At 39.9% G+C, this 14,385-nt stretch overlaps 2 protein-coding genes across 3 annotated transcripts; one reads left to right on the forward strand and one right to left on the reverse strand.

Annotated features, from left to right (window-relative positions):
* The first annotated feature begins 3,088 nt into the window (after positions 1 to 3,088).
* LOC120897110 (N-alpha-acetyltransferase 38, NatC auxiliary subunit) lies at positions 3,089 to 3,862 on the forward strand. Of its 2 annotated transcripts, none has more exons than XM_040301729.1 (4): positions 3,089 to 3,169; positions 3,287 to 3,358; positions 3,435 to 3,521; positions 3,583 to 3,862. In XM_040301729.1, exons 1-4 carry the CDS (start codon positions 3,152 to 3,154, stop codon positions 3,826 to 3,828), a joined length of 423 nt encoding a protein of 140 aa, XP_040157663.1. In that variant the 5' UTR covers positions 3,089 to 3,151; the 3' UTR covers positions 3,829 to 3,862. The 2 variants fall into 2 exon arrangements, with proteins under 2 accessions (XP_040157663.1, XP_040157662.1); XM_040301728.1 differs by having other exon boundaries at positions 3,100 to 3,169; positions 3,423 to 3,521.
* On the reverse strand, positions 3,817 to 4,304 carry LOC120897111 (cytochrome c oxidase assembly factor 6 homolog). Its single transcript, XM_040301730.1, has one exon. It carries the CDS (start codon positions 4,229 to 4,231, stop codon positions 3,974 to 3,976), a length of 258 nt encoding a protein of 85 aa, XP_040157664.1. The 5' UTR covers positions 4,232 to 4,304; the 3' UTR covers positions 3,817 to 3,973.
* Between the last annotated feature and the right edge of the window lie 10,081 nt (positions 4,305 to 14,385).

Consider the following 14,385-nt stretch of genomic DNA (forward strand, 5'->3'; position numbering starts at 1 on the left):
ACAAATTTTCAATCGTGCGCTTCCTTGGGGATCTAATTGTACTACTGCGTATCTTAAGCTGTACAATTTGTATTCTTTATATTCCCGTAAGTTTTATTTCATGAATGAGTTGTCGTGATCATTATGGAAAAAAACTGGCGAAAGAACGAACATGAAAGCAATAAAAAATCTTGTTTTCTGGTGGTTTAAGCATCCTGGCACCAAAGAGGGAAAAACGGAGACTCTGTCGTAGGGAAAGAGGGACACCAAATTTATTGATTTATTTGACTTCTTATATCAATTGGTGATTAATAGATTTCATCAAATAGCTTAAATAAGGGCATTTAGAAGATATAAACGATCTAGCAACTAGAGAAAGTATGGTAATATGCGAGAAACGGCACACTAGTCAAAATAGCAGTCATTCGTTAAGCTATTACTGTTCGACGCAAATGAGGCGCTTCAAGAAATCCAATATCATGCCTCGGCTTAGACAACTTTAATTAACAAAAAGAAGAGGCATTGATACGAGTGGCGGATCTAACGGTAGGCGGACTATGCGTTTGCATGGGGCCCCGTAGATCGCTAGTCTGTAGTATGCAGTATGTATTAGTAGTGGACAGAGTACTAGCGGCAAGGGCCCTCGGAAGGATGGACGTTGGGGCCCCGAGGCTGGCAAATCATTTGCATACCCCCTCCCCGTCATCAAAAAGGGGCACCCCATCCCCCCACGAACACCATTTACCATTTACAACTCATCTTACCGCCTAGGGCCCCCGTTACCCTTAATCCGCCACTGATTGATACGACATCTTTTAGAAACAGATGAGAGTTTCAATGGGATGACAAATATCAAAAAAATGAATTTTGACATGGTGGCTTTAACTATTAACAAGTCCCTCAAAACTGCTGGTGTCGTGGGTTTTCCGCGGAGTGATTTCCTAAAGGGAAGTTCTAGACTGTTGTTCTGTAAGCTGGAGCAACGTCAGCTGTTAGTGCGCGATATTTTAATAATGTTTTTGATTCTATACTCTACAATATATTAGAAGCTGAGCTTACAATTCCTAAATTCACAGCTGAATGAATCTTCGTTGTAATTGGCCTAGAATTGGTTTATGTACGTACCAGGACGTGGAAATAAATGGGATAGGTTGAAATATTATAAACTTCTTCAATTTCCAACGTATTTTACCAGTGTCCATCTTACCCTTCATGGTGTCCATCTTTCCTATATCAGGAGTCCGTCTTACCCGAACATTTCAAAACTGCATGACAAAAATCATGTTTTTCATTCATAAAAAAACCCAAAAATCGATCGAAACTTGAAAGTTTCAACAAATTTTGTGATAAATTATGAGTGTAAAATAATGTACGCACATTTTCATCGTTAGTCCAGTTTGTGGAATAGTTTGTAGAGTACGGCCGTGTATTAGGACGATGGACGTTGAGGTCCCATGAATCTTAAGATAATTTTATCGAGAATACCCGGGTTAAGGTAAATGCAAGTCATTTAGTTTTTCTTTGCAAGAGGCGAAAGTCACGGTCACTATAAAAAATCTTCTTACTTCCGATAGCAACACTCCCTCGCTCATATGTTCTATTTCATAAAATATTGTTTAACCACATTCCCCTCTCCGGCTCTCGCTTTCACCTTTGCGAGTCCTTCTTCCTTTTCCCTAGTCAGGAAAAAAAGAACAATTAGTGGCGTTATTGCGAAACCCAGCGAGGCTGATAATAAGCATAATAATATAATAACAATAATAATAATAAGAATACAAATTATATGTTTGCAACGTTGCTATGGAGGTTTACAGGCATATAGGGGAATATGTCAAACGCTTAGGAGAAGTGTGCAAAACAGCTATGGAGTTTTGCATCCAACTATGGAGCGCTCGGATGTAACGCTGTAGAAATTAATCCTAGATTTTTTTAGAAACCACCACGTGATGATTTAAATGTTTAGAATGATTAAACATATGTTTCTGGTATTGTCAAGCAACATAATAATTGAATTTTAAGTCGAATTTGCTATTTAAACAATATTCTTTGTTACATTCTCTACTCTACTATTTCTTCTTTGCGGCAACATTTTTCCTCATCTTTAAACACGCATATTCAAATAATGTTCATCATAGTCCTCCCACCTAGTAATCAAATTACCCCCCCCTTCTTTAATCACTCGCGTTAAATTTAGAACCAACAAAGAACCAGCCTGCTCTATACGCCTTTGAGACATGGACACTGTCAAAATCTGATGTTTAAACCCTTGTAAAAATGTTGAGATGTAAAGAAATAGTAGAAGGATGTTGAATCGGATAGGACGTATGAAAAATTAATCCGAAGGATATTATTACGGATTAACCACTATTTCCTTCTGATGATCCTAAAACATGTGTTTAATCACCCCAAACATTTAAATCAACACGTGGTGGTTTTAAAAATTCTAGGATTAATTTCTACAGCGCTACATCCGAGCGCTCCATAGTTGGGCTCCATATGTTTTGCACAGCCGCAAACCTCTTTTTAGGCCGTCAACCATTTGAAACATTCCACCGAGTGGTCAAGGTCCATTATTGATTGGAAACCCTGTAATAATAATAATAATAATAATAAGAATACAAATTATATGTTAACATTTTAGTATTTTTCAGAAAAAAATGTATGTAACGAAATGGTAAGCTACTTAAAAGTATTTTTGTACTTTGCGACATGCAGATGCATGTGTCATTTATTTCGTTGTCACACAGGTAAGTTAATAAACGGTGGATTTTTAAAGCATAATCACTAAAACATGAACTGTGCGAGGCATTTTTCAGATTAACGGAATTTTACTGTTTCTTGGATAATTTTGAATGTAGCTCTACCTATTCCCAGTGAAAAACATCTACCTTATCGAGTACAGTCTGCTCCCGAGTTACGCGGTTTGTGCGTTTCCGAGGCATCCAGTGGAATGTCACGTTTTCCAGCCAAAATATAGATGTTAAATGGGTATTTTGGTTTAAAGTTAGTACTTTTATACACTTTATAATTTTGGCAAGAAAGTTTATCATTTTGCATGGGACAATTCTTGCAGCAGATTGTACTGATTAGAAAACCGCGTACCTCCGAATCTGTGTAACTCGGGAACAGACTGTAGTTTGACAAGTCCGCTCAAAAGCGATAAACAAAAGCTATGAGCGAGCTAGCGAAGGTAAACATACGACTACGAATTAAATTATTCTTTAAATATATCCAATTCCTTGTTCGGGTATCGAAGAAAATAGAAGTGAATCAGCGTACAATGTATTTATAGTGAAAATCTTTCCAGGAAAGCGAAGTAAATCTCGAACCAGCGGTTCAGGAATGCTCGGAGGAATTTTCTGCTTCAGACCCCACACAAGTATGATGTGAATGAGAATGTACTTGTCGATTAGTCCGTATATATTAATGTTTGTCCGTTTCAGCAATACCAACAGGCGCTAAATAAGGCTATTGCTCAAATGGAAATCAACCAAAAGGAACCTTGGCATCGGGACCCCGATAGTGGCACAGATAACGAAGCGGTAAGCCCCTGACCACACGAAAAGGGGATTATCGAATTAATTTGTTCTACGAAATTCTCAGGACCGATTTAATCCCAAACGAGAGCTGCTGAGATCCTGGCTAAATCGATTATTTCGCATTAAAATGACGGACGGCAGGATACTGAGCGGGTATTTCGTTTGCACTGACGCTGATGCGAATGTTGTGCTTCAGGCAACCAGTGAGTTCACCGAAATAGGAGGGGAAGAACGTGTTCTCGGGTTGGTGATGATACCGGGCCGGTACATAGTTTCGATAGAAGAACGCAATCCTAGATTTTCGTGGTAATGGATGAATACATGACTGTTTTATTTACTACACACCTCCACTAGCTAACCGTGGTCGCACCATTCTGGCTGTCTGTTGCCGAAAGAAACAAGGTGTCTTATTTGAAATGTTCGTATGATACACATGCTGCCTCCTCTGTCCGCCACTATTTTGTTTCGTTGAGCGGTTCGTAGCCTTTGGCCATTTTCTGCTTAAACTGATCGTAGGTCCGTTTGCGATCGAAATGCTTCACCCACTGGGCAGGACAGCCTTGCTGGTACAGCTTTCGCAGCTGTATACATTCCTTCGGTTCCGGTGCTTGCGATGTACACTGATAATCGGGTGCGTGCTTGTCCAGGCAGGCCCAGTATTTGTCTCGTGCCGTCCAACACTTGGCGCGGGCGTCTTTATCGGGGAAGGACATTTTTTCCGGGTCCGGTTTCGGTGTTTCACAACAATCTTTGGTTAAAAACAGTCAAGGCGGCAACAAGGGGATCTATTCGGTCATTGTTACCGACGTTCAAATGACATTATTATGGGAAATAAATTCCGAAATAAAGAAAAAAGGTCATTTAGATAACAAAAACTGAATAAATAAAACGTTTGCAATGCAAATCGCTTGTGTATGGATTGATATTATTTAAAAAGAAAGAAATAATTAAAAACAAAAACATCATTTTGAACACTATTCACATCAAGTAGCTTCAGCTACTGACCACTAGGTGACGCTAGTAGAACTGAGAACTGAACTGAGTTTAGCTATAATTTAAATTTTCTTTTTTTTTTTATTCCATATCCTTAGCAGGAATCGTTTAAGGGATTTAAAAACATAGAATGATTAGTTCAATGTAGGAGGCTTAATACTTTGTTCAATTTGGAGGATTAGTTTTAGTCGATTTGCTCTAGTAATACGCATTCAATTTAGATGACGTTGGACGGCGCTGCGTCACGTGGTTTGAAACGCACACGGCATGGGTGATAATCGCCATTCAAATATTTATACAGCTGGTGTAATGCTGTCCCGATAATTACGCACCCGATGAGATCGATTATCGGGTGGAAATGGAATTGAATTTGTTTCAATTATTATGAAACCTAATGAGTTGCCACGCGTTGCTGATGGTAGGAACATGAGCTATACCGCTGTACAATACCGTACGGACGATGAGCAGGGCGCTCTAAATGGCGATTCCCAAAAGATCAACACCATTGGGCAAACATTCTGGTCGCCATCGGACCGCTGCAGTCGATGCAGCTGAGCCGACACCCGTACCGGCCCTTATGCCCCGGTGACTATCGAAACCGTTGTTTGATGTTTATCGCCATTAATTAGGCTCCCGGAATGCTCTGCAACGGACAGGTTCGCTCCCGGGAGCGGCGTCTATTTGTTGTGAATGCCGCCTTGTAATGGGGCGTTAACGATTTTGGCTGGAGCTCGAAGCACAAAAAATGTACACCTCGTCGCTGCTGCTGAGCCTCTGTATGCGTCCGTTTGTTTTTTTTTGTTGCTCCGTTTTCTCTTCATTTGTCCTTGTGGCGGCCGGCTCCAGGAACGGCTATTTTGCTCCAATTAAAACTAGATCGCTTTACAATGTGAAAGTGCTAAAAACACAAAGGACTCAGGCCGGCGTCATGATTGCCACCCCGCGTGAGGTTCAAAGGCATTCGAATAGGGGGGAATCCTTTTTACGATTATTTTCCCAACATCACAAGGGACCGATCGGGCAGATTCTGGGATGGAGAAGAAATTGAATTGACAGCATGAAACAACCGTACCCTTTTTTTTGGCCCCAATTCTTAGCCATTTCCTTTTGATGAACGAAAAATGCCATTATCAGGGGGTAAAAAAAGGAATTTTCACCATCGCTGAAAATATAAAAGATATCCAGGCCAACCATTCTCGCGTTTACTTTGTCCCCGCTGGTGGGGGAGTGGGAGACTTTTGCCTCTAATTGCTTTGAACAGATTTTGAATATGTGTGCTTGCTCTTTGCGGGTGTATTCTAGCGAAAAATCCATAATCTAATTATATTTAATCGCTTTCATTACTTATTTGTATTGGAACTGCTAACGATATGCAAAACCAACCGCCATACCATACAGTACACGGCTGGTAAGAGGTGTTGAATGTTTTGGAGCAAGCAACGGGTAGGTGATAAAATGAAACTGCTACACGCTTAGTGGAAAGCACACAAGGGAAGCGCGCTTTATTCAATTGCAGAAACATTTTCACAAAATATCCTGCAATGAAGTAGAGTGGTAGTTTGGAAAATTTAAGGAAATTGTTTCTATTTTACTGGACACATGGCACAGAAATCCAGATTGAAAAATTGTCCATGGCAAGTGGCAATGGGTGTAAACATTTATACGCTTTTTATAGCTTATTTCTTTATATTGTGTTTCAAATTCAGTTTAAATACATAACTATTTCCTGTAGTTTATTAATATATAGTTTTCATTGTCCCCTTCGCATTACTAATCTCTCTTGTTGCCCATGATAGAGCACGTCGATGTGACATGGCCTGGTCAACAATAATTCTGAAAGATGCTCGGTCCCTGGCTGCAACCTCCCATCCACGTAGATAACTCGATCTCGGACAGGGGTTTTTTCACCTGGTCCTGCACCTTATGCCGAACTGGGGATCGCTGTCGAACACCTTCTTGGTGGGGCATGAGTCCGGCATCCTCATGACATGCCCCAGCCATCGTATCCTGCCAGCCTTCGCCACCGTCAGGGTGCTCGGTTCGCCGTACAGCTCAGCAAGCTCGTGGTTCATCCTTCTCCTCCACGCTCCATGCTCGAACACACCGCCAAAGATGGTCCGGAGGATGCGTCGCTCAAACACTCCCAGAGCGTTTGCATCCTCCGCTCGGATGGTCCAGGACTCGTGTCCATAGAGGACCATTGGACGAATCAATGTGCGATATATCTCACATTTCGTGTGGGCTTGAAGCCTTCTGGATCACAGCAGTCGGTGAAGCCCATAGTATCCACGATTCCCCTGTACAATGCGTCTCCGGAATTCGCTGCTGATGTCGTTGTCGGAAGTAACGACCATCCCGAGATAGCAAAACTCGAGATTGTCGCTGTCAACTACTACACTGCTTCCCAGATGGTCTGAGTCTCCGGCAAGCAGGTACTTTGTCTTCGTCGCATTGATTCTCAATCTAATTCTTGCTGCTTTGCGTTTGAGTAGGGTTTACGCCTCACACACCTTCGCTGTTGTCTAGGCCCGCGCCTCGAATGACACCTTCCAGAGCGATGTTAAAGAGCAGACAGCAGGGTCCGTCACCTTGCCTCAGACCCATGTGAACTCTAAACTCTATCTGACGTAAAAAAGATACTTTTGACGAGCTGTTGATAAGACAGGTTTTATCATGTGGTACGCGGTGTTGAATGTACGTACAGCTACAAATACCGCTATTAACAGGAAAAAACTAAAATAAAAACAAATATGAGAGAATGCTCTGATTTTTTTACTTTCTAGGCCACGTCATGACTACACCAGTTTACTGGAGTCCATCAATTCCCTTTAGGCGTCATTCATCAATTACGTAACACTAAAATGTGAAATGTGACCCTTCCCCCCCCCCCCCTAATGTAACAATCTGTAAGGTTCAAAGAAATCCATCTTCAAAAATTACGTAACAGATTAAGCCCTCCCCTCTAATATCTTATTGGATGTAATAAAATCAAGTTTTATTTTAATTTTCTTTTTTCCTTTAATGGGATAAAATCACATTTTTTAAATGAAACAAAATACAATTATATTATTATTTACATTAAAAAAATGTCCCATTCAGCGTTCAGTCTCATTATATTAATTCAGAGTTCAAAAATTTTTTTATAATCGGATCTTCAGTGCCGTTTGCAATGTTCTTGTATCACCATCATCAGAAACGTATTTCATCCGACCATCTTTCTTATCTTCCATCAATATGTCCATCATTCCCGAAATGTTGCTGGCTTTTTATAATTGGCTTAATTTTCTAATTTGCTTTCGATATTAGATTGACTTTAGATATGAATCATCATGACATTGATTATTCTATTTCACTTAAAATTGGATGCTTAATAGTTTATGTATGGCTTACCAATTACGAACACAATCCGTACTGTTTGCAGGAGTTTCGGCTGCATTTTAGATGTATATATCCATACAATTACGATCAATCATCATCTCTGGCGAAAGAAAGGCAAACTGCATTAACACCATCTCCAGTTTGTTTGAAATTAATTGGGTTTGAAAGGAATTGGATTGACATTACACCTGCTTTCAGCGTTACAGTTGAATATCGTGCCATATGATTCGAATCGTGTGTCGTCACCTGTCGTCAATTGCGTGCCTTTAAAATTGAATGCGTACCACTGCGGTCGTCGCTGTATTGGAATGCAACGTTATAGTGACGATCCTTTGGTAATTTTTTCCTTCCGTCGGTCCATGTTACCCAAATTCCGTCGTAGGTTCCATCCTCGTCCCCTAGCAATGACGAACTATTCGACTGCGTGGTACATCAAAAGTAGCGAATTCCGTTTTAGGCCAGCATAACCGCGAGGATTGTTTAGTCAAGAAGAAGAATCATCGTCCATTACTCATTTGTTTAAAAAAAATAAATAAATAATAATTAAGGTCTCTATTCAGTGTTACGTAGCAAAAGTTAAACTCCCCCTCTCTCCCATGTAACAGATCGTAACGTTTGATGATCGTAACCTCTCCCCCTATCTGCGTTACGCAATTGATGGATCACGCCTTATTTGTTGAGGAGTGTGGCGTGATTGTTCGACATTTCCATGTATTCAGAAAAAACACATTCTTTAATGTGTATAAAAAATGTACTAAATCCTTCTAAAAGCTAAGACAGCCAATCATATTGAGATATTCTTCGGTGTAACAATGCGTCCTGCTCGGTCGAATGCTGATATGATGTATTTTATTAGAGCTAAGCTTAGGCTTAGAGATTATGCATACACTTACACGAGCCAAACGGTTATACTAATATTTGTCTGAACTGTTATGCTACAATATGTATAAGCTTAAAAGGTTTATTTTAATCAACGGGGTGGTTCCGTGGTAAAAATCAACTCGCACGACTCAACAATATGCCAGCTGTGGCTTCATACCATATATGAACCATCTTCCGTAGTAAGGACTGACTATCCGGCTGCGTGATACGATAGCATCTATAGGTCGGCATGACCGGGTAGGTCTCTCTCTCTTTCTATCTCTCTCTTTCTCTCTATATCTCTCTCTTTCTCGCTCTCTCTCTTTCTCTCTCTCTATTGATGGGCTGTCCACGATAGTCGTCGATAATAAATTCTCCAGAATGCTCGGTCCTTGGCTGCGACCTTCCATCCATGTACACCGGGTAGGTCATTACTCCAATAGTCTGCTATGAGAAGAATGTACTAACTTACTATTCCTACAGGAGTGTCCTAGACTGGTCATGTTGGCTCTACCATGTCCCCTCTGTCTTGGAAGACGATCTAAAAGTACGGGTTGTGTCTACTGTTGGGAAAATCTAAAAGCAGAAGTTGGCTGATGCGTTTCAAAGCAAATAGATCGTCATCGAAAGTTCGCCGTTGTATCGGTTCATTGTTCTTTCACACATACGGGACCAGCGATCCTTCTGAGCATGTAGCATGTGTTTTAAACGCAGCTAAGAGGATTTCATCTGATTTGGATTTACTTTCGAACGTGGCTAAGAGAATTTCGTCTGAATTTGGACAGTGTTCATGTCTCAGATAAATATATAGGTACAATATAACCCCAGCGAGAGTTTCTCAACAAAGTTAAACCAACGAAACGAAATGTAACCAATTTTCGGCTTTGAGGAAGTTGTACATGATGAATAATTACTAATATGTTGAAAGTTTCGCATATAAACAAAATTATTTACAAATATTCGGATACATCTGAAGCCATGAGCACTTGCTTTTTCCTAAAATGGCCAGTCCAGAAATAAGTTTATATTTATTACAACATTTGAACATCACTATGCATCGATAAAAATTCTAAAATAATCCCAATACAGAAGATAACAACGCATGAATTTGATGCCTGGCGCATGACTGACTAAAACAAGCATAATAATGCTGAACGATTTTTGTTACAAACAATCCAAATACCAATTCGAAACAACGAAACAAACGAAAGTGGAAAAAATCATACAAATTGTGAAAACTCTTGATTAACTCCTCTCCTAGTAGTAGTAGTATTCGTCCTCTTAGTAGTTACACTCAAAAACTTGTTGATGCTCACTAAAATAACAGAAAGTAAAGCTTTATTCATCAATTACCATTCATGGAAAGCCAGACATGGCAGAGGCGTAGACCCGCCCTTCCCTCCCAACAAACCCCGGAAGCTGGAGGACGGAAAGAAAACTGGCCAATTGTATTTGCATAAATTGTGCCTTTCGCAAGCGAAGCGACTTCACGAACGGTTGAGTGCACCGGCAGCAGCCAGATGGGTGATCTGTAATAGACGTTCATGTGGCCTGGCTTGTGTATTATGTTTTGTGTGTGTTGGTGTGTGTATGTTGTTTTTTTATTTCTCTCTCTCTATTTCTCTCTCTCTCTCTCTCTCTTCCTCTTTCTACGCTCCACGTGGTTGGCTATTTTAATTCCCGGCTTGCCGCCTTCCCGCTTAAATGGAGGGCAAATAGTTTAAATTCAATGATGAAGTTTATATCTAATTAGATCTTCCGGTTTTTAGTCAATATTAGCGGGTTCGAAGTGTTTTCCGCGTGGCGCGGCGTGGCATGCGCAGGTCGTGTGGTCGGTGTTGCACTTGAGAAGGTATGCACAATACGCCCAAGCATCTCAAAGAAGGAAAGGAAAAAAAGTAATCAAAAAGAGTAGAGGTAGTTTGTGTAAGTGTGGACCCGACACCGGATGCGTTGCATTTGCGTGCAATCGCACTAGGGCCAGGTGGTTGGTGGCGCTTGGAAGTGGTGCGTTTGCTTTTGGTTGATTGGAAAAGTGTGCCAGCGAGAGTAGGGAATAGTGTATGGATCATTTTGTGTTACTTTGCTGACTCTTTACGTTAAAAAGGGGGCGAAAAGTTTAATCCGCAAGCATAGCATAGGTTAATTACGAGAAAGTTTAAAAATATATCATAGCGTAAACTGTATTGTAAGTTAATTGGAAATGAAACCGGGGTTGCCTAAACATTGAAACACATTTTTTATTGGACAAAATGACATTTTACACTTGTTACATTTGTTTGTTTGTTACTAGATGATAAAGAAGAAAGAGTAACAGTTTTACAAATAAATGTTGTAGCTCTTTGGCATTGTGAATCTTGACTGACTAATAACATACATTTATGCAAAGAAATATCGATACACAAACATTATTCATATTAAAACATTAATACGGGTTAAATAAACCTATTTCAATCACAAGATTCAAACACAGTGAATAACATTTTCACAGTCCGAGTGATTGGCTAATAACTGACGGCTTGGTAGACTGCACTAGAAAGCTCACCATCGGTAAAGTACTCCCGGACGTGAAACGCTGGCAATGTGTTTTAAGCTCTTGCTCGCCGAACCAACAGCAGCTAAAAGTGCGACCCGCTACCCAATTTATTAGCATGTGACAACAGCTGATAAAGTGTCGATATTATTCGTACCTGTCCACCTGTATTGCATCACGAATAGGCGGAATGCATTTGATTTGTGGCTAAAAAGGGTACAGAGCTAAAACGAAAATGGTACTTCAACGACCCGGAACCAATTCCCCGGACAGTGCTTTATGCTCTCACTAAACCCATACACCCAGGAAGCATGACAAGTGCATTGGCGTGTCGATGGAGGAAAACTCGGTGCACCTTGGTGCACCTGTGCGACGTCCAAACTGGCGACAAGCGGTCCCAAATGCATTGACATAGTGCATGCGACGGACACATGCACCATACACGGGCTCCGATGGTGGCCGAATTATCACGAAATGTGCGAATTATCTCGTACGCCTCGCGACGCAAAGCTCGATTGTTTTTGGCTGATCAAACTGTACGCCTTTTTCCCGTAGCGTTGCAACAAACAGCTCTGCCTCCCACCAGGAATTCATTTTGGCACCTTGTCGATGTTTTATCAGGTAACGTGCGATTTATTCCCCCGTTATGACCGCGTACCAATCCTTTCCTTTCTGGAAAGGCGAGAGGCGCGCGTGTGCTTATATGTGGCCGAATCCGGGCCACTCGGGACGGTCAGGAAGCCTATTGTTTCCTGATGCTGTGTGTTGCTACGCACAAATCACCATAATTATGTCAGGCGTTTTATTCGGACTCTGCCGTCTAACGAACACTCGGAATACCGCGCGACGCTTATGTAAATGCAGTTCAAAAGCAACACCATAAGCCAGCAGGAGGAGCGACTGTTTGATGTGCTGAGTGGGGAGGGTTCGGGGGAGGGTTGCGATGGTGAATGAGCTTTTGGCGCGATCCCAGCATCGTGTTCCTTCCTTTCGGAAGGGAGTCTTTTTTAGTGTGTAGTTCCGGGTCCAGCGCCAAAAAGTGAACCGATGCACCATTGCGGCCCTCTGAGGGCTAGCGTTTCGCGTTTCGCATGCATATTATTACCTGATTTACGGCTAATTAAGTTGTGGCAGGGTTCAGCTCGGGTTGCGAGACAGCTCGGCTGTGGGCTGTTGTGGAATATGTATGCGCACGTGTGTTTATGAATGAAACACGTCCGGTTTAACGGTGCGCTCTGAGGCGAAATGTACGGCACTTTAGGTACGCACTGACCCAATCGTTAAGCAGGTGAATAGATAATGGAGCCAGCGGGATTCACTAATGCGGCATCTGGATTAACAAAAGGCATTGCATTACAAGAAGTTGCTGGCGTGTATGCCCTGCTTAACGATGGAAAACGATGGAAGGAAAGCCACACGCTAGGATTGTACGTTAGAATATTGTTTCCGTTTGTTGGGTTTGTTTCAAAATGCTCGGTTCATCACTATTAATAATTCACATTGAAAATGCTCAACAATGAACTAGAAAGATTGGTCATCCGTGAATTTGATGCAGTCAATAAATCCAAGAAGTGTAAAGTCAAAAAAGTCTATAAAACTTTCAATACAATTAGAAGTATGAATAATTTTACCCACAAAATCTAAAAGAAAGTAAATGAAGTAAATTGTTGTATCTTCAGATTGCTCATAGAATGAATAAAGGTATGTAAATGTTCTACCATTTTTAGAAACATTTTATATATTCTGCGATCGTTTTTTATTTTTTTTCAGAATTTTGTTCTCAATGTTTTAGGGAATTTCGGAATATTTTACTATGTTTAAGGTTAGTATTATTTAGTATGATTAGTTTTGTAAATAATCGATAATTGAATGGGATTTTTGTTGAACAGATGTTAATCAAATATATTGAAATGTCCTTGTTTAATTGTAAAACCTTAACAAACTATTGAAAATACTTTGTCAGCATTCTTTAGATAAATATACGAAACATTTTTTGCATTCATCTTTAAAATGTCATTTAACCATCTTATAGGAAGTCTTAAGCGAATCACTAGGCAAAGTATTAATTTACACAAACATTTGAATTAAAGGTATTTTATTTTTTCTAAATAAATGTGAATAAAAGACAAGCAAGAAAAACAAGCTTTTGAAATTAAGTATAATGTTATACAACAAGCTTTAAAATTTAAATTGCTATATAACGTTTCAAAGATTTAGTACGTAAAAACTAAAAAATGTTACAGAAAATTATTATGCATCAAAATAGAAATTTCCATAACGAGCAGTTCAAAGATACATGCGTTTTTCAACATAAAAAAAACATTATTTTTCCATGCAAAATATATGCTCTAGCTGGGTATGCAGTTGTATGGTTACGTAAAGATTTTTGATCGTAAAGGTTTGGTCATTTTGTCCTTATTTAAAACTACATAATCATTAATCTCCTTTATAAAAAAATGTTTCATTCATGTGCATTGATCAAATAAAGCATCTTCCTGCATTTATTGAGTCCCGTCTATTCTTGAATATGCAAACCTTCGTGCACCTAGTCGAATCGTTAGGCAAAGGTCTTTTTTTATCAGTTTTGGCCACCAGAGCTTGGCTGAAATGAGCCGATTTCAATGCCTATTCCTCCACAAATTACACTGTCACTTTTAATGTTAGTGTGAATAAACTTAAATTACTTTTTGCGAACCGCATAGGGATATGTTTTGTAGGCCTATAGTGGCTCGTTGATTTTTGTTATTAAAAAATAAATAAACAAAGTCGGACACAGCATTCATCAAACGTAGCATTTATAGGTAACTTATGACCAACTATTAGTTTTTGAAAAATTGCGAAAATTCGAGAATTTTTTTATGCAAACTACATACCAATAACTTATTAAGACGTTTGTCTGTGTTGCAGTCATTATTGACATTTTTCATTATTCCTCTCTCGAATTCTTAGAAAATAATTACTGATAAAAATACGTTTAAAATTATGATGAGCTAGGGAATATTGGTTAAGCACACTTTCGATATACTTTGTATTGCTTTAATAAAAAAATCAAGTATAATGTTAATCCAACTTTGTTCAACTGATTTTCCCACAACGGCAGTT

The sequence above is a fragment of the Anopheles arabiensis genome, chromosome 2 (assembly GCF_016920715.1).
Source record: "Anopheles arabiensis isolate DONGOLA chromosome 2, AaraD3, whole genome shotgun sequence".
NCBI classification, from domain to species: Eukaryota; Metazoa; Arthropoda; class Insecta; order Diptera; family Culicidae; genus Anopheles; species Anopheles arabiensis.

Coding starts and splice junctions, on each gene's coding strand:
- LOC120897111 (XM_040301730.1), bottom strand. CDS start 4,231: ATGTCCTTCCCCGATAAAGACGCCCGCGCCAAGTGTTGGACGGCACGA.
- LOC120897110 (XM_040301728.1), top strand. Junction 3,359..3,422: donor CTGCTTCAGACCCCACACAA/GTATGATGTGAA, acceptor TGTCCGTTTCAG/CAATACCAACAGGCGCTAAA. Junction 3,522..3,582: donor GTGGCACAGATAACGAAGCG/GTAAGCCCCTGA, acceptor CGAAATTCTCAG/GACCGATTTAATCCCAAACG.